The sequence below is a fragment of the Equus caballus genome, chromosome 17 (genome assembly GCF_041296265.1).
Source record: "Equus caballus isolate H_3958 breed thoroughbred chromosome 17, TB-T2T, whole genome shotgun sequence".
Taxonomy (NCBI): Eukaryota; Metazoa; Chordata; class Mammalia; order Perissodactyla; family Equidae; genus Equus; species Equus caballus.
Genome location: NC_091700.1, coordinates 89,617,834 through 89,644,851, shown reverse-complemented (window position 1 = coordinate 89,644,851; position 27,018 = coordinate 89,617,834). Strand labels below are relative to the sequence as shown.

The window sequence follows — 27,018 nt, the reverse complement described above, 5'->3', positions numbered from 1 at the left end:
AAACCATGCTGCTCCTCTATTAAAAGTCTAGTTAATAAAAAAAACTAATACAAAGACTTAATAAACTGAGCTTAACATGCCTTCATGGTTAAATGATCCAAGAGCTAAATCATATCCACCTGACTTTATCATAAAATAATAATAATCAGATTTGAGTACTCATATTTTTCAACGTCTTTCAATACTGTATTGTCAGTCATAAATTCACTTACCTTTGATTTTAACCATGAATTTTGAACAAAATTTCTCAAATTCAATGTTTTTAAAAACTCCAGGAAAATAAATGAATAGATAACAGATGATCATACAAACACAGACAACCGGCAATATTAACACCTACTTTCTTGCAAGAACCCCAAATTTCCACATATATGTAAATAAACAAAATGTATAAAGAATTACATTGTTCATCTTCTAAAGATAGCTACCAACGTTTCCTAATGCTGCTCCATCTATGCACGAAGTAACTGAGAATAAAATCAAGAGTTCTAAAAATGCTTCATTATGACAGATCAAGTTTTTCTACAAAAAGAAAACTTCTGGATTTTTCCCAAACATCCTAACTTCAAAGACATTAACCTGAGTCCTGTCCCTATGTCCAGCAACGCTGACCGTAGCTCCACAGATTACCCTTTAATGATCTACGCAAGCTTTCAAAAGCCAGAACAAGCTGGTACCAATCAGGCAAAGAGGGAAAAATGAATCCCCGAAGGAATCACTACAGAGATCCCAATCACAATAAGGAGGTCCCTAGGAGCTGTAAAGCCTTCAAGTCCTTTGCTGCTGTAGACTCAGTGCATAACAATCAGACTTGGCTTAATAGTTACAATGGGGAAAGGGACCAGGTTGATCCTCTATTGTTCACTGACTAGGTCTAACAATTTGCACTTTAACAGAAAGTCTGCCACGAAAGAAGAATTTGGGGAGGACCTAATGGAAAGGTGGTCACAAAAAGGGGATTTAAGAGGATAGGCTACCTGTGACAACTTTTGTAGGCCCATCTTTGCATTTTCATCCTTCTTCATGCATTGCTAATCAGAGATCCAATGGAAGCTTCAGAACCAACTGAAAGGCCTGGCAGGGTATTTGGCTTTCAATTCTTCTACTCTGTTTATTCCCAATATATATTCATCGGGCTTAGAAACAACTCTTGAACAAGGGCAGCCACTCAGCAATGAAATGTAAATTACTGACATGTGCTGAAATCTGGACTTGCCACCACTAATGAGCACATTAAAGGAAAAATGCTCACTAGATGACTGCAACCTTTCTGTTTAAGCCTGTGTGCACGGAAGGCCACAATGCAACATCAATGACAAGAGCTAGCTGCAAAATAGTAACAGAGCTACCCTGCCACCACTTTTAATCTCATAGAAAAGCTAAGACAAATATGAAATGTTTACACTTCCTTGACTAAAAATATTATGCAAAAGATTACTGTAAACGTGGTCAGCTTTGGTTAAGATTTGTGAAACTTCTTCAAAAGCTGCCTTTATTTCAAAGTCCTAAAAGTGAAAATAAAATCTCTGGCTGCAAAAAAGAAAAAGAAAAAAAATCAACAATGTATTAATCTATTGGTTTATTCATTTGTTCAGTCAACAAATCCTAGACTTACTGATCCCAAGCTCACCAGAGACTAGGTAAGACTCTGAAAAGTCTTGAAACTTGCCAAGAAAAAAATTATAAACCATATGAACTAATGTCTTAGATTTCAAAATAAAATATTTGGTTAAATGAGCAGGGGCTCATTTATTGGGGCACAGAATATTAGTCTATTCAGTATAATCTAATCTGCAATTTACAGTGGAAAAATATAAAATGAAATGTGCACAGACACCTAATATCTATTATTAACTTTTAAAATAAATTGTGATTTTCATAATTAAAGAATTTTAAGTGAAAATTTCAAAATAAATGTGGCAATAGAATAAATGAATACAGGTACCATTAATATGTTAATTTACTATTTAAGTTATTGTGTGACAATTATTTTTCCAAAGAATAATACAAGTAAGCACTCATAATATTAACATGTTTAAATGTAATTTTATCTTTCTCTGATGACCTAAAAAGCATATCAGATTCTTAAAGCCCCTAAAAAATTAATCACAACAAATATTCTACAACACCATGCTAAAAATCTGGTTATTTTTTTCTCTTTGTGGTTTCCGGCTACACTTAAGTTTTCCATATAATGGTATGTAGTTAAACTCTAGCTTTTCAGAATGCTCAGAGCTTGAAAAAACAAAAGACTTAATCAAAAGAACAGACCATCTAATAGTATATGATTAGGAAAATTATTTTATTTCTGGTTCAATTTCTTCATCTATAAATTAGAGATAACGATATCACAGGGTATACAGAGGTTGGGAAAAAAAAGCACATGTGAAATCACTTTTTATAATATTTAACAATCTTCCAAACAAGAGAACCATTAGTTCAGCAGAAATCAAATCCTCATCCTTCCCTACCAGAGAGCCATTTAACAAAGTCTTCTCTCTTATTCAGAAGTATACCTGCCCACAGATCAGGAGTCCAGGAGCTCTGGACTTTTTTTACCTTGAAGAAAATGTACATTTATCCAGGTAATTTCTCCAGAAGACAGAAACTTTTGTCTACCTTCTACAGGATACACATTTCTGCATTAATGGCTACTTTTTGGCACCTCAGAGAGAACTGTTTTATCTTCTATCTTATTCCTTATTTGGAATCTTCCAATATCTGTAGTTCATCATTCCCAATACAGTTTTTAATCTCTACCAAAAACTATTACTGCTAGTAAGACCACTACCTCCAAGTCACTAAAACTATACTGGCCAAAGCACCTGAACAGAGAGTCCTCCGACATGCATGTTCTTGGTTGCTGATCTGGTTGCCTCATACTGACTCAACCAGAACTATCACACTACAGGCTCCACCACAAACCATCATTGCTTTCCACTGTTCTCTTTCTTCTATGTGCTTTTCTACTTATTTCATCTGCTTCTTTTTCCCACTTTTAGCTTTTAGGGGGAAAAGCTGAACATTTTTTTTTCTTGGTTCACATTTTTATTCCTTGAGGTGGATTTTGTGTGTGTGTGTGTGTGTGTGTGTGTGTGTGTGAGGAAGAGTGGCCCTGAGCTAACATCTGTTGCCAATCTTCCTCTTTTTGCTTGAGAAAGATTGTCACTGAGCTACATCTGTGCCAATCTTCCTCTATTTTGTATGTGGGATGACACCACAGAATGGTTTGACGAGCAGCACTAGGTCCACACCTGGGATCCAAACCCATGAACCCCAGGCCGCCAAAGCAGAGTGCGCAAATTTAACCACTATGCCACCAGGCTGGCCCATGAAAAGCTGAACTTTTACAGCCAAGTCTTTATATAGTCCCTTTGAGTCTGGAATTGTTCTCCAAGCTGGAGATATCAAGAGGCTTAACAAATTATAATTATAAAATTATAACAAATTATATATATAGTCTTACAGGGAAAAAATATTGATGGGTGAGAAAAAGAGAGCTGAAAAGATTTTAAGGTTTTGTTTTATTCCACAATAAGCCATACAATCTCTTCTTCAGAGGTAGCATAGCCCAGAAGTTAGGAGTGTAGGCAATGCCTGGGTTTGAATCCTTGCTTTGGCAGTTAACAGCTGTGTGACCTTGAGAAACTTGCTTAAACTCACCTTCCTTTTGCTTCTTACACTTGAAGTGAAGACAGTACTATCCACCTGTAGGTCTATTATTGAAAGCAAATGAGTTAGTACACAGAGTGTTTGGAATAGTGCCAGCACACAGTAAAGACTCAAAGAAAGTTAATGATTTCCTAAAGGTAGAAATCTCGCCCGTTCATATTACGATCACAATCAAGCTTGTAGGTTGTACTCTGATTTTATCTAAACTCATTATTTCCTTTTTGTCTTTCTCTACTATTCATTTTTAAAATTGCTCTTGCTTTTAAATGGTATAATAAAGGATAGTAATAACAGGAATGAAAACAAAAACCACAGAGAGTCTTTATATACTACACTAATACATATAGGCCCAAATTAAAATCCCAAAGCATAAAGATTGCAAAACAAATTTACCATTAACAAACATATATGGAAGACAAAGCCATAGTATACTAAAAGTCATATATAGAAATCCAATATATGATTTTTTTCACGCAAAAGGAATTAATTCAATAGGAAATAACAGATCCTAACAAATATTTGTTAATTTTTTAAAAGTAACAAAAATATATTTCAAATTAGTTTGGCATGAATAACAAAGAGATTAAGTCTGTTTCCAAAAGTTTTTCTCATGTTTGTGAATGCATATAAGCAATTCCATTAAAATTGGCAAAGAATTATTAATGACTAGTAAGTAAGGTAGTAAACAAGAGGAATTCAAAGATGAATAAGTAAAGGTCCTTGACTGACACGTAAGTAATTATAATAAGGCCAGAAAAGAATGTGGAAGTGGAGTGGGGAAGGGTAGTCAGAGAAATCTTGCTCTTTCTCCCTAGAATGCTCTTCTCCGGTGAAATCTCAGTACAGCTCATCCTCTCAAAGAGGTTTTTTTGGTACCATCTTATCTAAAGAGATTATCCATTCACCTTCTGGCACAGTGTTTCTCAAACATTTTGGGCTCAGAATCTCTTTATAGTTCTAAGAAACTGATCATCTCAAAGAGCTTTTCCTTATGTGTGCTGTATCTATCAATATTTACTACATCAAAATGAAGACATTTTAAAAATATTTATCAATTAATTTTAAAAGAATAAACCCATTTAAAATTAACAACTAGAATTAACACTTTTGTGGCAAATAAATTAGAGTGGAAATGTTTTACATTTTTGCAAATCTCTAAGACCCAGCTTTAATAGAAGACAGCTAGATTCTCATATCTGGTTCTGCATTCAATCTGTTATGATAACATACATCATGTAGCCGCTGGAAGACCCTGCTGCACAATCGTGGGAAAATGAGTGGGGAAAAAACTATTAATGAAAACAGTCTTCTCTTGGCAGAGTCTCTGAAAGGGTCTCAAGGATACCCAGGTGCCCCAGGAACCAGTGCTCTCTTGCATCGTCCATTTTTAATTTATTTACAGCATTTATCATGATCTGACTTTGTTAATTCATTAATTATCTACCTCCCGTACTAGAAGATAACTCTACGAAAACTCAGATTTTTGTTTTATTCACCACTGAATATATACACTACCTAGAACAGTGCCTGGTATCTTCCCACTCTTGCCAGAAGGTATGACATAAATCTCTTTATGTAAATGAAATAATGGTCTCTTCCATTTTTGTATTTCATCCAACATTATTCCACATAGATTCTTACCCTTTGCTCTGTAAACTCAAGTGAGCTCACCTGTTCTGTTCCTTGCAATTAAAAAATAAATATACTCTCACTGGAAGTTACTCGTCCTACTGTACCACATCATTTTTCCTAACTGTGCCAAGCGTTAATGGATATTCTGTAAGGGCAGGTAACAATATTCCATTGTAAACAAACACAAGTGAATCAACATACTATTTTTTGCAGCAATTAATCTGCCCTGGAGATAATTTTGTCTGCTTTAATCCAAGCACACACAATAACAGCATAGCATGGTAAAAGCTCTTTGAGAAATGCAATGCTATGTAATAGATAAGTCTTAGCAGAAGTAGCTTACCATCATGGGACATAAAACATAAAATACTTTAATGTGATACTTGGGATAATGAAAGTTAGTCTTTACCACTCTAGATTAAGCCCTTTTAACAAGTGAGGGTTGTTTTTGTTTTTGTTTTTTTGGTGACTGACATCACCCAGGAGGGAGTTTCCTTTTAGATCTCCCCTCTAGTGTAATTACCAGTTTATACACATGAGAAGGGTACTTCTTTACTCTTTATGGTGGCCATGCTTGAATCAAGATGTAACAAATCAAGATGACCTCGAAAAAGTTAATGTTTTTAGTTAGCGTACTTTGACTTTAATTTGGTGTCTATTCTATTAATATTAAACGATAAAGACAAAACATTATTCTTCTGGTCATGGAAATGTTAAGTATAAGGGATGAAGAAGAGTAAAAGCAGACATTTTGATAACAGGGAACATTTCAAAGACAGTGGCTGAAATCCCCTCATACTGGATGTGAAGGAGGGCTTTAATGTCTCCCAAGTTTAATATATTCTCCAAGACAATCAATTAACACTCAATCTACTATATGCTCTATGATAATCTGGCCTCCCAGAACAATATAGGATATAAAAACATACTTCTTCTGGGCTTAATGTATTTCCTTCTATATATTTTTTTTTAGTGAAAAGTTGGAACAATCAAAAGTAGACAGAATGGTACAATAAATCCCCAGTTATTCATCACCTAGATTCAACAATTATTTTAAAACTTAGTTTAAATTTGGTATTGCAGCAGTAGTGTAACCAAAGTTAGCCTTCCAAATATTATGCCATTATACAACTAATATCATACATTGAGCTAATGCATGCTACCCTAGTGAAATATACTGACATTTTATACGTAATATTTAAATATATAACCAATTCTGTATATATTCAAGATATTTTATATAATTGTGGCATTCTAATCAGCAACAGCACCTCTAAAGCTGTCACTATTATTCAAAACATTGCCTTACAAATAAAATAAAATGGTTAAGAAATGCAATACATCATTATTATCAAATGATATGTTCTCAATCTCTCTTAACACCTGTATTCAACAACCAACTAGCATGAAGGACTGAATAAAAAGCTAAGAAAATACACATATAGGCACACACACAGGGGTGCACACAAATATGCCATAAGCATGTTGGGAAGTATGCACACACAAGAAAAAAATACTTTCTGCTTAGCAAATTAGCATATCACATACTGTGCTTCAATAAGGTGCCTCAGGAACTTTGTAACAATATCTTTAGATAAGGTCTAGGCTAAAAACAAAGCCCCAGCAAGCATCTCATTACTTCTGCCTCTTTACCTACTTTAGAAAGCACGCACTTAAAATTTTAACTTTAGAATGTATCTGGGGCAGTAAGAATCATTAACTATATGTAACAGTGATAATTAATGTTACTTCATTTACTCCAACAAAATCTTCAATCTATTATCTTCACTGGAACAAAAATAAAATCTTTCCCACTGAATTCTGAGTTTAGGAGTTACATACAAATAAACGAATGAAAATAAATTTTAGGAGATCACAAAGTTACTATAAATTAAAAATTGTATTACAAAATAAAAATACAGGAAGACCTCTCAAAGTGCCCTTTCTACTTTTCCAGAATGCCAAATTTTAATTCAGCAACTTCTCTCATCTAACAAATAGTTAACAAGCATGTACTGAAAGCTTCTTGAATGATACAAAAGAATTAAAAAGTATGATTTCAGCCTTCCACTTGTAAAGAAATTGGGTGACAAATAATAGATGATGGATAAACAAAATGTGGTATACATCCATATAACAGACTATTCAGACTTATAAAGCAATGAAATTCTGACACATGCTACAACATGGATGAACCCCGAGGACATTATGCTAAGTGAAATCACCCAGACACAAAAGGACAAGTATTATATGATTCCACTTATACAAGTTACCTAAAATAGGCAAATTCATAGAGACAGAAAGTAGAACATATGGGAGTAGGGGGAAATGTCAATTACTGTTTAATGGGTACAGAGTTTCAGTTTTGGATAATGAAAAAGTTCTGGAGATGAACAGTATGACAGCTGCACATTGTAAATGTACTTAATCCCACTGAATTGTACACTAACAATGGTGAAAAGGGTAAATTTTACATTATGATTTACCACAATTAAAAATATATATAAAAAATAAAAATAAAACATAATAATTCTTCTACGTACCCTAAATATGGACAAAAATGAAAAACAATCTTAATTTCAACTGACTGATATTCAGATCATTAACGAAGGAGATGTGCTAACTCACTTCAAGCACATTTAAAGCAAAAATAATGACATTTTCCCATGGAATTTATAATATACGCATATGAAATACATATGATGACTATAACATAGAGGATGGTGATGGAAAGAAGGGAAGAGCAGACTATGGTTGCAAAATTTCCACGTTATCTGAAATATTAATGCTAAGTATACCATATAAAGTTAAAGATGCATATTATAAGCCCTAGAAAAACCACTAAAAAATGTAAAAGATAGATCCAATAGACAAATTTAAATGGAATTCCAAAAAGTAAAATAATCAAAAAAAGACAGAAAAGGAAAACAGAAGGTAAAAAGAGGAGATAACCAGAAAACAAACAATAAAATGGAAGACATAAATCCAGCCACATCAGTAATTTATTAAATGTTAATAGAGTTTACTGAAATTGCATAGTGGTAATGGTTATACAACTTTGTGAATATACTAAAAACCACTAATTGTACACTTTAAAAGGATGAGTGTTACGGTATGTGAATTATATTCTCAGTAAAGCTGTTACTGAAGAAAATAAGGCAAACAAAAAATCAATAGACTAAACACTATAATTAAAAGATACAGATTATCAGAATGATTAAAAAAGCATGACCCATCTACATGCTGGCTACACCAGACGTTTTCAATATAAGGAGTCAGATGCAGAAGTACATATCATGCAATCAGTAAGCATAAGACACTTGAGAGTCTTTAGAGTCAAACAAGCAACTCGTCTAAGATCACACAGCTACGAAGTGGCAGAGCAAGAAGTTGAACTCTGACTCCAGACTGAGCTAATAAGTGCAAGGAGAGAGGAGAAGGAAAGCTAGAGTATAAAATTCAAACTGTTCTAACGTCAAGCAAAGGGAAGAAAATCCCAGCCTCCTCAAAGCTCTGCTTCGAAACCATCCTTCCAAAGCCCACAACCCTAAATGTATTTGCCTTATCTACATCCTTAGAAGAGTCCCTAAAAATAAAGGAAGATTCTTCCTTTTCAAGTATCCTCTTTAGAGAATGTCTACTCAACATCATCTTCAAATTCTTCACCAAAAATTCTAGAAGCTGAACTCTAATATGCAGGAAAAGAAACATGTTCTCAAGCATCTCAAAGGACTTTCAGTTATGATAAGGGGTACGAAGTTTCTTTCAAAGGTTTTCATAAATTCTTTTGAATACAACATATTTAAGAGTCACAGTTAGAAATATATTACAAAATTACTATCAAAAGGAAAGTAGTCCCCAAACTGTCTCCTCTAAATCCTGCAAGACTTGATTAGTTCAACATAAGAATATCATGGAGAGGTAAAAGGCTTCAGTGACTCTATTCTGTCACTCTACCAGCTCACTCCAGTAGTTTACTTACACAGCAACAAATCCAAGTGAAGACTTACTTCACTGGCATCCAACATCACAAGGTCAGAAAAGAAAGACTTCTGTTCTTCGAATTCTTAACAATGGAATACCAATAGGGGATAAAAAAGGAGCAGAAAGAGACAGTTTCACCAACAGCAAAAACAGGTGCCAGTCAAAGCTATCAATTAAAACACACACACACACACACACACACACACACTAACAACCCAGCCTAGTTCTAATTCATCTTAGATGCAGTTTCAAACATTTACCGAGCATGGGATTTATAGTCAGAAGACGTCTGTGGGAATCTATACTCTCATTTACTAGCTATGTGACATTAGGCAAGGCATTTATTTCTGAGATTCTTCTATAAAATAAGAATACAGCACAGATTGCCATGAAGATTAAATGAGAACGGTGCAAGTATATCTGTAGGTAGGTACTCCATACCTATTTTTAAGAGCCTGGGGGAAGGAAAGAAAAGCTCTGTGCCGCTTATTTTCTTAAAACAAATAAAATCCAACTTCAGGAAATACGAGTGCCCTATATAACAAGTATATAGCAAAATTCTAGCACACACCCACACACACACCACACGCTCCAGAAGAAAACAAATGTGGCAGCAGGGGCAGCCTCTAGGGATTTAAACTGGGGGCTGGGATCAGAGGTTCACAGATGGAGGAAGATTTATTTTTCAATGTATACATGTGACTTAAATTTCCTAAGATTTTACATGCCCAAAATTTAAAAATTTTAATAAAGTCAAAGATCTGTGTCCAAAATGGAAAATCTAATAATATTAACGAGAAAATTCATATAGTTAAAATTAGATGTCTACAAATACACTGTAGTAACAGTTCTCAATCTTCCTTAAGCCATGACGTATAGAAATAACAGTCACATACAAAACATACTTCCATGAGCTACCTAGATTACAGTGTATATAGAGCAAATAAGAGTTATGTACCATAGTGGCTTTGCAAAGTCTAAGCCTCTCCTTTTTCTCCTACTCAAAAAAAATTTATTTTTCAAATATGAGTGAATAGAGTATTACATGGATCATTTTAAATAAACTCTAAACTATTTTAGGAACAAAAATATTGTTAAATAAAATCATTGGCAAACTTGCTAACTTCAGAATTTCAGTATTCTCAAAGTACTTACAACATATTTCCCAATTATAACACCACACCATGGATTACAACCTCCTAACTGAAGAGCAGTGACCTAGCAAAAGGCTTTCTTCATGTTTCTATCTAAACAACACTCATTTTCCTACAACCTGATCACAAGTTGCCTATATTACTACTAAAGTAGGGGGGAAGACTTCTTTGGGCTCTGCCTAAGTTCACTACAGTCGTTTGGTCTTCACTCTTTGGCTACTATTTGCCCTCACTCTTTCCAACTGAGCCAACCAGAGTACAGTATTTTTTAAAAGTGCTCTGTACTTAGGATCAGCCAACCTAGGTCAAGCCTTGATTCTGATACTTTGTAGCATGGTGTGACTGTTGGCAAGTCACTACACCTCAGTCTCAGTTTTTTGTTAAACACAGTTAATAATACCCAGCTTCAACGGTTGCATGAATTAATTAAAATCACATATGTCAAAGTATTTTGTAAGCTACAGTATTATGTATTTGTACACAGCAGCATAATAATATCAAATTATTAATCTCCTTTATAGAAAAAAAATCTAAACTCTCAAAAGACACATGAAAACTATCAGATTAATTGACCCAAAACACTAATTATAACTATCTCATTCTCCTAAAAGTTCTTCGATAGCTCTTGCCATCTAGTAAAGTAATAATTATTAACACCATAATGGTTAAAGTGATTTGCCTGGCAATGCCAGACTTCGTGCTAAATTCTTCATACATGTTGTTTCTAATCTTTATAACAACCCTGCAAGGTAGGTGTCACTCGCTTCATTTTACAGATGAAAAATTTTTTAGCTATTTCCAAATTTTGCTATTATAAACAACCCTACACTGAAAATTTTTTAAAGTATGTCTTTGCAGGTGAAATTCTTAAGAGTGGAATCTGTCAAGTCAAAGAACATACACATTTTAAATTTTGATAAATACTAGCAAATTTCTGGCACTAAAAAAAAAAAGGCTGAAATAATTAACACTCCAAGAGTAAGACAATTTTTCTGTATGCTTGCCTACAGTAGATGTTATAGGCATTTTTAAAATTTGTGGTTAATATAATGGATAAAAAATTACATCTCATTGTTTTCACATTGTTATATTCCTTTTCCTGCTAAAAAGTCTCCAATTAAAGGAGATGACACCATATATTCATCAAACCTCAACTGCTTGCCACAGTTCCTTTTTACACCCTCAATGGTGAGCATTTTGGATAGAACTCACTATCTATATGCATATAGACACACATCTTTTAAATACATGGATAAGATTCAATCAGAAAACACAATTTACTAAATCTAAAATAGAAATTTCTGGTAAAGCTCACTACTGTAACTCATAACGCTGTGCTGCACTAAAATATGATATGATAATATGAAAATATATATATATAAACCAGAACTGTTTACCAATCCGAAATGAAGAATACAATACTGGAAATGAAAAATTCACTAGAGAGACTCAATAGCAGAATAGAGGATACAGAAGAACAGATCAGCGAGCTAGACAAAAGACTAAAGGAAATCACCCAAGCAGAACAGAAAAAAGAACAAAGAATTAGAATGAAGGGAACTCTGGGACAATATCAAGTGCACTAACATTCGTATTATACATGTCCCAGAAGGAGAAGAGAGAGACAAAGGGTCAGAAAATTTATTTGAAGAAATAATAGATGAAAATTTTCCTAATCTAAGGAAGGAAACAGACATTCAAGTACAGGAAGCACAGAGAGCTCCAAACAAGATAAGCCCAAAAAGGCCCATACCAAGACACAATATAATTAAAATGTCCAAAATTAAAGATAAAGAGAGAAAATCAGCAAGAGAAAGGCAACAAGTGACATACAAAGGAAAGCTCATAAGGCTATCAGTGGACTTCTCAGCCGAAACCCTACAGGTGAGAAGAGAATGGCATGGCATATTTAAAGTGCTAAAAGGAAAAAACATACAGCCAAAAATACTCTATCCATCAAGGTTGTCATTCAGAATGGAAGGAGAGATAAAGAGCTTCCCAGACAAGCAAAAATTAAAGGAGTTTATCACCAAGAAACCAGTTCTACAAGAAATGCTGAAGGGACTTATTTAAGTGGGAAAGCGATGACCACAAATAGGGATAAAAAAATTATCAAAAAAAAATAACCCCCCCAAAAAAACCCAGGCAACAAAATCACTGGTAAAGGTAAAAATATAGTAAAGATAGCAGATCAACCAGCTGTGAAAATAAGATGAAGGTTAAAAGACAAAAGTACTAAAATTACCTATTTCAATGATAAGAGGTAATGGATAGACACACACAAGAGATTATATATGATTTCAAAGGTTATTTTTTTAATTTATTTTTTTATTTTTATTTTTTTGGATGAGGAAGATTTGCCCTGAGCTACCATCTGTTGACAATCTTTCTCCTTTTGCTTGAGGAAGATTCATCCTGAGCTAACATCTGCACCAGTCTTCCTCTATTTTGTATGTGGGTCACCACTGGAGCATGGCCGCTGACGAGTGGTGTAGGTCCACGCCTGGAAACCAAACTGGGCCACCAAAGCCGAGCACATCAAACTTAACCACTAGACCATGGAGCCAGCCCCCTTGCAGGTTGTTTTATAATTCTTAATCTAATATTTATTGAATCCTTCCACAATATTCATTGAACTTACTATGCAGAAATCATTAGGATAGATAACAAAAGGGAAAGAAAGACTGGTAAGACCAAGTCTCCTGTCTCAAGAGGAGATTAAAACACAGAAACAATTTCAACACAATATGTAAAGTGGTATACCAAATAAGAAATCCAAAAAAGGCTTTAAATGCTTTAGAAGACAAAGGAAAGAGACTACTTCTCACCAGAAGAATATGGAAAACTATCCTGGTAGAGGTAACATGTGAACCGTGCCTTTAAGGATAGATAGACAGTTGGAAATGTGGGACAAGACGACAGGTGTGCCCATGGGGGGAAGTGATGAAAATCATGCAATAGGAAAGAGCCAGATATGTTTGGGAATAACATGCAGTGCGGCTTGGCTGAGGCATAGCATTGACAAAGGAAAATGGAGGAGACAAGATCAGAAAGAAAATTAAGGAAGGTGCTTATACATTCTACACTCTTTAATGTAAGACCCCTGATGGAAATAATCCTTCTTATCTTCATTTATGGAGAATATGAACTTCTTCACATCACTTTCTTCCCTGAATTGAAGTCATTTGTGAACTTGACTTGTTTTCCACAACATGACTGTGAGCTCCTCATGAGAAGGACCCACATCTGATTCATTTTTTATCCTTCTCAAATGCCTTAAACATAGATACCAAATAAGCACTTTTTAGTGATCGGATGAATGTATGAATGAATATATTGGCCATGTCATTTAACTTATCTGGGACTCAGAAATTCACCTATACCAGGAGTTGGAGAACTTTTTCTATAAAGGGCCATACAGTAAATATTTTATGCTTCACAGCCCATTCAGCTGTATAGTATACAGCTATACAACTCTGCTGTTACAGAGCAAAAGCAGCCATAGATGACTCATAAATGAATGTGCGTGGCTGTCTGCCAACAAAAGAATTTACAAAAACAGGTGGCAGGTTGCATTCAGCCCATGGACCATAAAGACTCCTCATCTATGCAAACAAATTTAACACAAGTACATTTAAATGTAAGTATTATTTTCAAGTCATTTTCTTACATAATAACAGAACTACAGCCAAAATTTCAAAAGAAAATAAGAAATAAAAAGGGGTATAAACAGGAGAATTTGGATATACTGCATAAAACCTGGTAAATCTGGAACTTTAGGTACTTCCACTAAATGTGCCCTCTCCAGACACTTGTTCCTATTAGCCTTCTGTGTGACCTTGAGTCACAACCTCTTTAGATCTTAGTTTAATCTTTAGCCTTTAGTTTTTAATCTATGAAGTAAACTAGTAAAAATAGATAATTTTGAGCTAGAACTCTATGATCTTAAGGAATTGTTCCATATTAAATTTATAGATTTCTTTTTTTATTTTATTTATTTTTTTAAAGATTTTTATTTTTTCCTTTTTCTCCCCAAAGCACCCCAGTACATAGTTGTGTATTCTTCGTTGTGGGTTCCTCTAGTTGTGGCATGTGGGACGCTGCCTCAGCGTGGTCTGACGAGCAGTGCCATGTCCGCGCCCAGGATTCGAACCGACGAAACACTGGGCCGCCTGCAGCGGAGCGCGCGAACTTAACCACTCGGCCACGGGGCCAGCCCTAAATTTATAGATTTCTAACCGGAAATTTCATCTAGAAAACAATGATGACATTCATAAGTCATCTCAAATCTGTGGAAGAACAAAATACATGTATACCATAGAAATAAAGGATTACATATTAGAACAATAAATTAAGATAATTTAATACCTTGGGTAATTGATGTAACTTTTAAAAACATTATTCAAAATCATATTTTAGTATCTGAAAACTAAGATTTCAATACCACCTTGAATATAGTTATAAATAAACCTGGAAAATCAGTTTAACAGCAAATACAGGTTAATTCACCTAACCAGGAAGGTGATATCAGGAGGATATTCAGATCATAAAAAAAGTTTTCCCCAGCCCCATGCCAAGTGGTTAAGTTCCGCATGCTCCACTTTGGCAGCCCAGGTTCACAGGTTCGGATCCTGGGCGCAGACCTACTCCACTCGTCAGCCACACTGTGGAGGCATCCCTCAGACAAAAAATAAAGGAGGACTGGCACAGATGTTAGCTGAGAGCTCATCTTCCTCACCAAAAAAGCAACAACAAGAAACCTGTTTCCAAAATAGAGGAGGTAGTAAAATTTGATCTTAAATGCCAGAAGATGCAATAAAAAGGAAAAAAATAGAATCTTACTTCTGGCTTTACATTCCACACTAAGTTTTTAAATTTAAAAGTCAAAGTCCATGCAATATATAATAAACTAGGTGTCATTCATAAGGTGTAATGGTGATTTAACTTTTCTATCTTTACTCTTCAAATCAAGACGGGTTACAGAATAAAAACTCTTCACTTTTTACAAACTGTTTTCAAAGAATTGTTGGGTCAATTAAAATTCTATAATTCCTATAATTCATCACTACCCACATTTACAAAAGCAACACTATTACCCTGCTTTCTGAAATATAAGTTAACAGTTTCTGGTTCATTACAAACTTACCAAACATTTGGCAAATTCTCTGTTTTCTGAAAGGAATCCATAACCTGGATGTACCTTAGAAATAAAGACAAAAAGCACTTTCAATTTTATCATATGGCAAAACCTTTATAAGCAAAATACAGAGTGCATTAATGTGTTTATCGTTCAAGGGCCCTTGAGTAAGGTCACTTCTCTTACATACTGTTCAGCTGCAACTCACATTCCTGAGCACAGACTCCAACCTCCTACTTCATGTCACCTCAGGAACACTATCTTTGTCCCAACCACAGTCAGGGCCATCTCCCTACACAGCCTCCTGCCCACCTACATTTGACCACACTGTTCAACACAACTCAAACTCTCCCTACTTTTTCTGAAGCTAACTTTGGCCACAAGTTTCAAAATTTTTCAAATGGCTGGTAGGTCAAAGAATTATGTTAAAGGAATCTTTTGCAAAATGGATGAAACACTCTTAAATCTCCTTTCTTCACAGTACCAGGAACTGCTATTTTCCAAAACTCTGGAGACTAAGCCAACTAACATTTTATTCCTGACAACATTAATGTACTCAGCCACTACCCAATGAGCAGTTTCAGTCAAATCTAACTAAAATGGAAGTTTGGTTTTACTTTTTCTTTTTACTCTAAATTTTTTTTTTCTTCTAATGTCTACTCTTCTCTCCCTCCTCATCCCACTTAGCTATTCACCGCTATTTTACGCTGTGCTCTCTCACAAGCCACAGTGCTACAATCTAAATCCCACCATTCTGTTCTAATCAAGTAATTTTTGACTCTACCAGACTGGCCAAACATAAGTTTAGGCATTCTATTATCAGTCGGTGTTGAATATATTTCTAATAAAACAATTCTGCTACAAGAAAAGTCAAATTTCTGAAGGAGCCAATATCATAACCTAGAAGTAGTTACACATCTGAGATTTCTAACTGCTGAACTAAGCTTTATGAACATGGTAGCGAATAATTTAAACTACTACATCACAGGAAAAGAGTTTTGCTCCATCAATTTCATTTTAAATAAATGTTCAACGAAAAACTGTATTCTGACAAGCTATAATTAAAAGGCTAAAAAAGTTTCACCTTAACTCTGCTAATAAACTGTAAACATCTATAATATGGGTTCATGAATTCAGTTTTTTCTTTAAACATGCATCTTACTAAAACATTTCTTTCAAAAGAAATGTGAACACTAATTGAAGCACTCCAGTCTAATTGCTGGTCTTGACTTTTTCCATCCAATTTTAGAGATAACTCTGCATGGTTTTTAACATTATATGTACTTAGTTCTCTGATATTTAAAAAAAAAACATACAACAACAACAAAACACTATTCCTGATGTCAGAAGCCAGTCTTTTTCCCTTGGATTACACTCCATCCAAATAGAATTAGGAGTGGGGAGAATTCTTGATTTCTCCACGTAAGTTATGTATATTCTATTGACATAATTGAACTAAAATAATTGCCAAGTGCTTTGTTGTTATTTCTGGAAATATAATTAAGTTTACACAATTTTTAAATGATTAAAACAGAATTTAAACCAGGGTCTTTTGAATCCTGTTTATAAGACAGATTTTTTTTTTTTTAATGCTCTTATTACACTGAAAGGGTTAAAACTCAAAACTAATTGGGACTTCTTTTTTTCTAGCAAATTTGGAAATGAACTGAAACTGCTCCCTGGTGTGAAAGCTGAATCCAGCAGCCACCTGCAGGATCAGCGACCAACACTGCCAGATGCTACAAAGCCTTTGATTTCCAGTAGCGAATTCGGCCACATTTAATTCACGTGACATGAACTAACTGCAACAGCATTTTCAATCATTCTTTCTTATTTTTTAAAAATACAAATGCTAGCTTTCTGCTCACTACATATGAAACAGCTGCAAGAGATAGATTCATTCAGACTCACAGCTTGGGCCCCGGTTTTCTTAATGGCTTCCATGATGGCATCCATGTTGAGGTAGCTTTTACTGGTGGGAGCTGGGCCAACACAGACAGCCTCATCCGCCATTTTCACATGAACCTGAAGAGACAAATCTCTACATTAACAGATGTTCCCAGCAAAAAAAACTACCATCATCTGTAAATCTACACAAAATTGCAAATCTGATTGTTTCACATATCATTTATTTACATAGCCAGTTCTCTTTTTGAATATGCACTAAAAAATAACAATGTAACATATAAGCTCAGGTACTATATTAATCATGATTCCATTGATTACCAGCCTAACGCAATGTCTAACCAAATAATTTCCATAACACTCCCTATCAATTTGATTAAATAAAATCACAGCAAACAACTTTAGCCACCTATTCAGCTACACATAAATCTTATACCAAAACTACCCTGTTACATGTAGTCAGAGTAGCCCAATATTATAAAAAGCACTCATGCCCAGTTCTAAGCAAGCTCCCCAGGAAGTGGGGATAATTAGAGAGACTGAATGAAGGGATGCAGTGAGTGTCCCTGCACAGCATCAGGTCAGCACCAGGCACAAATTAAAGCCCAGGACTAAAGAGTTCAATACCACTACATATGAACCAGAAAATCTTGAGAATCATTTAAATATTCTCACGTTTGATCCTCTACCATTTATCCCTAAAAGAACTGATATGCGCATTAAGTTCTAAATATACTCAAAATTCAGGAATAAACATAAGTTCCATTTTTAAGACTACTCACTCTAGAATGTTTTAAACATCTCTTTGCTTAATAGAAGCTAGGCGTTCAATACTGAAAAGAGTAAGTTGTTCACTTCTAAAAGAAATTTATTCCTTTAAAATGAAGGGATTCATATATTTTTGAAATGACTTTTCCTAACAGTTTTCCAGGTTAAGGAACGCTCAATCAGGTTAAATTTATCTTACAAGGCAGATATGAAAACTGGAGCACATACATATACCCAGACATTTACGAGCCCCCGTCCCGACTAAGGGGGCAAATCCTTTTGAGCATTGCTAAGTCACATTCTTCAGCTGTGAAGTAACTTTTTAAGAAGCACTTTGTTTTAAATGAGATCTACAAAAAAAAGTCATCTTTTAGAAAGCTCAGAGTCCTCTTCATCAATTCAATACATATTTTCCAATTAAGTAAAAAAATATGTATTGAAAGGTAAAAATGCCTACCCAACAGATTTACAGATAATTATCTTAATATAAAATACTCAAATATATACACTGTAATTTCTCTAATAATATCCACTTCAAGGAAAGGCAGCCATGCTCACAAAGGGATCCTAAATATCCCCATGTTCAAAGCAAGGCTGTCCTTGTGGTTGCTGTTCAGCCTCAAGTTGCTCTTCTTCCGTCAGACCAGAATATCCCCTCCTCCACTTCTCTCTACCCAGTTAAGATCCTATTATTAGCAATTTTGTTGCTGTAACTGAGGCTGTGGCTTTTCTCTATAAAAAAGAAATTGAACACTGAACAATCTCTTAAAAAGAATGCATTAGCCAGGTGGGGATAAAGTCTTTAAACTTAAATCTGCATTTATTCTGTATATTTTATTTCCCTCTAGATACTATCTATTATTAAAGATGCACATAAAGTTTCACTTCTACTACTAGGTCTTTCCCAAGTACTTCAGCTTCCAATAAATCTCCTCTAATCTGAACTCCAATAGTACTTAAGTGCAAATTTTGGCATTTAATCACATACTGCCCAGCAATGTCATTTAAACCGCTTTACAGATGATGTCTGTTAAAATTTATACACCTTCTTCCACCAGATCATAAGGTCCTGCAAAGCAGAGGTTGTGTCTTAAATTTCTTTTTGTTTTTTCCTAATCTCCCCCACCACAGTGTTATGTGCTAAAAGCTTCTTAACTCATAGATATACTTGGATGGCAATTTATTTAACAACTTTCATTGTTAAGCAGTTTCTTTGAGGTAAAAGTCTAACTACACCAAGTTAAATCTTCTCCACCTTAGTAATACATATGGGAACTCAGGGTTGAATGAGGGGGAAAGAAATTAAAAGATATGCACATGAATACATATGTGTATGTTTATATGTCCAAAATTTCTATAATAAACATGCATCCAAAAGCAAAAAAGGGGCCAGGCCTGGTGGCCTAGTGATTAAGTTCGGCACTCTCTGCTTTGGCAGCCGGGGTTCAGATCCTGGGAACAGACCTACGCCACTCGTCTGTCAGTGGCCATGCTGTGGGGGCAGCTCACATACAAAAAGAGGAAGACTGGCAACAGATGTTAGATCAGGGCAAATCCTCCTCAGCAAAAAAAAAAAAAATAAAGTAAAAGTAAAAGAGGAGGGGAATCCTAATAGTATTTTTAGTTATTTACTTTCAGTCTTTTCTCTAAATACACTTCAGTAGACATAATGCATATATAATTTTGCATCCTTTTGTTTTTTAACTAACATCATAAGAGACATTTTTCCTATGTTATCACAAACTCTTTGTAAACATGCTGAGACTCTAGCTCAGAGCCTAACATATTTTAGCAGATGATTAATATTGTCCAAATAAACATTTAAGTAAACTATACAACAAAAGTAGGTCAAGATTGCTTATGGACTTTACAAAGAAAGGCAAAACACATGGTGTTTCTAACGGGTTGGTTGGCTTCTTTTCTTCTATTCCTCAGAAACCTTACTTTAGGGTAGAAAAGTATACTAGCACCTCACCAAGTCCACCATCTAGCCTAAGGTCAGTACTAGCAAAAATGCTGGGCAAAGCTCTTTGAAAGAAAAATCTAGAATTTTCCACTGCCTTAGTTCTAAGGAGATACCTATGAGTCAACAGGGAAAGAACAGTTCAAAAAACTTTAGAAATTAAGTTTCAATTTTTCTGTTACTATTGTACTAAACGTTGGAGGTGATTTCTTTGCGTTAATAATACAAAACTCTACTCAAGCAGCGCTCTCCCAAAGAATGACCTATCATTGACTACAGTGACAAGGTGCATTTATGTTTCAAAAGTTTCAGCATCTTGAAAACCAAATTCCTTTTTATATACTTCAACAGTAAAAGGAAAATATAACAATCAAGGAAAGTTTAAACTGAGGTAAACTAATCAATTAACTAGGATATTGCTACCTACAAGTTTCAAAAAGAAAAAAGACTTTAAGTACTAATACTAAGTAAAGCAGTCTTCATAAACTTTTCCAATAGAAAAGTTTCCCATAGAGGTTTTTAAAGATTATTACTTTCCTCCTCAATGATTTAGTTTTATATTTTGAAATTTTTTCCTCTTTAAATAGAGGAAAATTACTTATATCAGCCTATTATTTTCCAAAGAATGATCTAGCAGAACAAAGGGTGTGTTTTACAACTTTTAGAACTAAAAAAAAAAGAAAGAAAGAAAATTCATCTTCCTTATTGACATTTTAAAAGTGAATTTAAACACTTGGATAAAGGTAGGTTAAAAATTGTGCCAGACACAAAAGGTGAAGTGGTGCACCTACAACAGGACTGACAAACAATAATGTACAACTAAAATTTCACAAGGTTATAAACTATCATAATCTCAATAAAGTAAAAAGAAAAATAAAGCGCCAGAATTTTAAATTTTTGAGTTAGTAGAAAATTTCATATTAGTCCATTAGATGCCTACAATATGCTAAAAAGATAGTCTGCTTCGTTCTTATCCTTATGAAATATGTTGCACCTTAGTGTTAAAAAGCAGGCTAGACCAGATCTGAGTGAAATGTTTTCAATACCTTCTAAACTAGTACAGACTGAGAAAGACAGGGAAGACAAGCAGCTTTGAGGATATTTTCTCATGCTTGGAGATTTTTTTTGAAACCCATCACTCCACAAGAACTGCAGTCACGTGGACATGATTTACCATGATCATGAATACCTGAGTTTTCCCTGTGATAGCCTTCAAGGCAAATGGGTAGAACACTATGAGAACAATATAGCATAGATTAGATGTGCTCCTGGCCTGAGAACAGCAATACAACCTGGCGAGACAGTATCCACCAAATCTAACACTATCAACAAACAAAACTTACCCTTGAAAGACTGAAGAGTTAAAGAAAGGAAGCCAACTGCATCAATCTTTATTTTGAAGAACCAGGAAAAAGAAAAATCGTTTTCAAACAACCAGATAAAATCCTATTTCTAAGAGAGAGAAAAAAAAAAAAGAACTCTTCTCTCTATTTTATACAAAGTGTCTAAAGAGACTTACACAAATGTCAACAGACTAGCATTCTGGCACATCCTTTCTAGAAAGGCAATTTGATCCCTTGAAAATAATGATTTCTTTTTAAGTCAGTAAATATTACATTCTCTTTTATTCCATTTTGTAAACTACATGTGTAGTACCATGACACATTTATTCATGATTATTTTTGGATGGCAGAATTAATGACTTTACTATTTTTCTTCTGTTAAAATTTATATAATTTTCAAAGTAGGTTTCACTGCAGCACTATTCACAACAGCGAAGAGGTGGAAACAACCTAAATGTCCATCAACAGATGAATGGATAAAGAAAGTGTGGTATATACATGCAATGGAATACTATTCAGCCTTTAAAAGGAAGGAAATTCTGCAATAAGTAACAACATGGATGGACCTTGAGGACATTATGCTAACTGAAACAAGCTGGACACAGAAAGACAAATACTGCACAATTCCACTTATGTGAGGGATCACAAAATCAAAGACTGGAATGGTGGGTACCAGAGGATAGGGAAAGAAGAAATAAAGAGTTATCAATCAAGAGGTATAAAGTTTCAGTTAAATAAGATAAATAGGGACTACAGATCTGCTATACAACACTGTACCTACAGTCAACAATAATGTATTGTACCCTTAAAACTCATTAAGAGGATAGAGCTTATGTTGAGTGATCTTACCACAATAAAATTTTTAAAAAAGAAAAGAAAAAATGAACCAACTCAAGCAATTTCATTATACACAACTCTTAAGTTCTTTTTTTTTTATTTTTTTGAGGAAGACTAGCCCTGAGTTAACATCTGCCAATAATCCTCCTCTTTTTGCTGAGGAAGGCTGGCCCTGAGCTAACATCCGTGCCCATCTTCCTCCACCTTATATGTGGGACGCCTACCACAGCACGGCTTTTGCCAAGCGGTGCCATGTCCATACCCGGGATGGGAACCAGTGAATCCCGGGCCGCCGAAGTGGAACATGCGCACTTAACCACTGCGCCACCGGGCCGGCCCTTAAGTTCTTTTTAGAGATGATGGTGGACACCAAAGAAGTTTAAGATGGGTGAGAGTTAGCTACTCCCTTACCTCATCTAGCTAAAAAGTGATAATAAAAGCAACACTCAGTCCAAATCCCATCACACATACAGACATTTATGAAGCAAACATTTCTCAGCTAGACAGCTAAAAAACAGTTCATACAACCTGTTCCACAGGCTGCATAAAGTCTTCGTTCTTGTCTGATAACCACCCTGCATGAAAAGGTCAATCACAAGAGGCATAATAATATTTCAAAGGCAAGATTCTGATATTCTTAGAGCTTTTAGAAGGCAACTGGAAATCTTCCTCTCCAATGGCTGGATAGCAAAAATAAGAAATTCAAGTATAAGGCACCATCCCTAAAGGTAAATGCCTCGCTTGATTCATATATCTTGTTTATGCAAGGGTAAAAGGTCTCCGATATATTTTAGCCAATCCAAATATCTTCAATAGCACTCATTTGACTAATAAGCATCCATTTCCACTATCCACACTGTTAAATATTAAACCACTAATTTCACCAATGAAAACCCATTTACTTTAAGAATCTGGTCTTCAGCCAGCCTTGATGGCCTAATGGTTAAAGTTCAGCGCTTATCACTTTGGCAGCCCAGATCTGCTTCCAAGTCATGGAACCAAATCACCTGTCAGTTGCCATGCTGTGGTGGTGGCTCACATAGAAGAACTACAATGACTTACAAATAGCATATACAACCACGTGCTGGGGCTTTGAGGGACAAAAAGAAAAAGAATCTGATCTTGACTAAGTTATGGAAAGATGTAAATGCTTTTGAAACATCCCTAGAGAGTCAATTTCCAATAAGAGGAACTGACCAGACGTATAGTACAGGTTAAATTAACACATGGGTTTATGTCTCACTGTTCTGAAGGAGTTTGAAATAAATTACAGACATCATAGTGGCAGATCACTATTGTGCCCAAAACTTTCATTCACCTGCTCCCATTGCACATGACTACCCAGCTAAGAGACCAGATTTATCAGGTTCTCTTATCTCAATGAGTAAGTTTGAGTCATGGGGATCAGAAAGTGAAATGCACAACTTCCAAATCATCTACAACTTAAACAAAAGCATATTTCTCTGAATTTTAGCTGTGTTCTTTCCCTTGCTCTGCAACACAGATGTTGCAGCAACCAAATTCAACTATGCAGACTAAAGCAACTCCCTAGGACAGGGGATAGCAAACTACAGTGAGAGCTAAATCCAGTCCAATGTTTTTTTTGTAAATAAAGTTTTATTGGAACACAGCTACACCTATTCATCTACTTACAGCCTATGGCTTCTTTTGCGTTATAATGGCAGGATTGAGAAGTTGGGACAGAGATTGTATGGTCCACAAAACCGAAAATACTTACTAGCTGGGTCTTTACATGAAGTTTGCCCACTCATGCCCTAAACCAGCAACAAACTCATGCAACAAACCAGCAAGAACCAGAGCCCCTGGATATCCTTTGAAATAGACTGGCCTCCCTTACCTAAAATGACCAGATGTTATGTGAGAGAACATTTGAAAGTCACCCTATTTAAACCACTGTATTTTTAATATCAATATTTATTACTTGTAATAAGATCTCTAATATAATCACCACCACAAACACCAACTCAATTCTTATTAATCAGATTAGTGAAATGAAAGTAGTAACTTCAATAGAACACGGCCATGTCAATTTTACAGTTTATGAGAGCCAGAAAGGGAAATAACTGGTAGTTACATATTTTTGGCAGAGGTAGTTCACCATGGGGCCTGAGCACCCCAAAAATACTTGCTGAACGTTCCAAACAACAAAGTCTAAACCACAGGGAAGTGAATAAGACAAGCAACCTCGGTGAGACTGATAAAGAACTACTTCCTTCTGGAGGAGGAAGCACTGCCTTATTTGCCACTTGCTACAAAAGGTACCGGATTCTTGGCTCTAGTCGGCAAAAATTTTTCATGAGTCTTTTGCATTTCTGCACATCAAGTGAGCATGGCACTGACTGCCTTTTGTTTGAAACTATATTTGCTAAAGTTTATATAGCCAACAGCCCTACAAGAGGAGGATAGTGTCTTACACTGAAGCAAAGGGCAGGGAGGCTAACAGCCAATTACAAAAGATTCATTATGCAGGCAGAACCCTAAGCTCTGGGTTCCTCCACTATAATGCAAACCACTGTGTATGCAGGTATCATTTGACCCTTTTCATATCACCTTGTGGGAACCTTTTCATATCACCTTGTGGGAACTGGCACTTTGGGAACTACGGCAAAAATGCTGATACTCTGATCATTACTATGGCTGTGAGTAATAAACTGTCCTTCATCTCTGACCCAGCAGTCTCATATCTTCTACCACCATCCACGATATTGTGAGAGGCTAACTTGCTAGCTTGCAAATACAGTAAAGCCTCAGACCCTTCACAATTCTTGACAGCCCTGTGTTCCTTAGCTATGACACAACTCACTGTATTTGTTGCTGCTAATAAGACTGATCACATCTCCAAGTGGGACTCATGAACAAGCGAATGATGCTACCATACTGACACTCCTACTATTTGCTGTGTTGAGAGCAGTAAACTGTCTTGCTCTGATTGATGAAGTCTTGTGTACTTCTGGCATCGATGGAATTGTGGCAAATTTAATCCTTGCCATCCTCTATGACGTGGGGTACTTCCTTGATTTACAACCATTTTAGTTATTTTTGTTTGCTTATTTGTGTTTGGTTTATGGGCAGGGGAGAGAAGAAAATAAGAATAAATTCCATAACTTAGAATGTTAAAAAGGAAAGGTATTGATACTTCTCACAGCAGATGCTGCAGAAGGACTCACTAAATGACCATTTCAACACTCCTTTCTAGCTAGCTTTGCTCTATCTTCTATCAAGAGCAAAAAGCAAAAAAGAACATTTCCTAGACTCACTTGCAGCTAGAGTGCATATATGTGACTTCAGTTCCACCAATCAGGCATACCTAAAGAAGTGAGAGTACTGTGAGGCAGTACCCCTGCAGGCAGATTACATCTCACGACAAGCATGAAAGTAAAGGTGTTAGTTCTTCTAGGACAACTCTATAAGCACTTCTGGGTCTATCCCAGAACATCACAACTGTCAAGAATGGTCAGTAGTGGAAATGGGTTCGTTCTATGACAGACTGGATTGTCTGTCATCTTCTGGCCCTCCTGGAGATTCTGTGAGCTACCTTATATGCATTAGAACTGGGGTCAGCAAACTCTTTCAGTAAAGGACTATACAGTAAATATTACAGGTTTTGTAGAGCATAGTCTCTATCAGAACTACTCAACTGTGCCTTTGTAGCACAAAAACAATGACAGACAGGGGCCAGCCCGGTGGAGCAGCACTTAAGTTCGCAAATTCTACTTCAGTGGCCCCAGGTTCGCCAGTTCAGATCCCAGACATGGGCCTACACACCGCCTGTCAAGCCATGCTATGGCAGGCGTCCCACGTATAAAGTAGAGGAAAATGGGCATGGATGTTAGCTCAGAGCCAGTCTTCCTCAACAAAAAAAGGAGGATTGGTGGCAGATGTTAGCTCATGGCTAATATTCCTCAAAACAAAAACCAAACAGCCATAGACAACACAAAACCAAATGGGCATGGCTGTATTTCAATAAAGATTTATAAAAACATGCAGTGAGCAGATTTAACCCACGGTCCATAGTTTTCCAACCCCTGCCTTAGAAATGCTTTTCAGTCCAAATTAATACGTCACTCAGAACTTGCCAGGGATAAAGTGGCACATTCAAAAACCTTTAACTGAAAATAACAAAGACATGAGAAGGGTTAAAGGAATCAACAAAGGATGGCAAGGTTTCTGAGGACTAGCAACAGTGGGAAGCCATTACTGCCCCAGTCCTGAAGGGGTTCAGAGTGGGAAGAACATAACTAGAGCTGGGGAACATGGGCAGTCCAACAGTGTTTACAACCCTAGAAGAATGTGGCCACTGTCAGAACCGCAGCAAGGCAGGAAGCAGAGATGGGACAAATAGCCAACCAGAGGCAAAGGGCAAGGAAGCTCAAGTGATATACTCCATAGATGTCAGTCTCCTGGAGACTGATCCATAAAAGAAAAAATCTGATAAATTGGAGTTCATCAAAGTTAAAAACTTTTGCTCTTCAAAAGATACCATTGGGGGCTGGCCCCGTGGCCAAGTGGTTAAGTTCCTGCCCTCCACTGCAGGCAGCCCAGTGTTTCGTTGCTTCAAATCCTGGGCGCGGACATGGCACTGCTCATCAAACCATGCTGAGG

General features: G+C 35.8%; 1 protein-coding gene across 8 annotated transcripts in view; it reads right to left on the bottom strand.

Annotated features, from left to right (window-relative positions):
• The window catches only part of PCCA (propionyl-CoA carboxylase subunit alpha), a 416,667-nt gene that overhangs the window by 312,895 nt on the left and 76,754 nt on the right, over positions 1-27,018 (bottom strand). For all 8 annotated transcript variants that reach the window (XR_011428069.1, XM_023621782.2, XM_070240419.1 and 5 more), the window contains exons 5-6: positions 17,491-17,604; positions 15,589-15,642 (exon numbers count right to left, since the gene is read on the bottom strand). Coding sequence is in view for 6 of the 8 variants with exons in the window: in XM_023621782.2 (XP_023477550.1) it covers positions 15,589-15,642; positions 17,491-17,604 (168 nt within the window). In the remaining 2 variants the exon portion in view is untranslated. The remainder of the gene's footprint in view (positions 1-15,588; positions 15,643-17,490; positions 17,605-27,018) is intronic.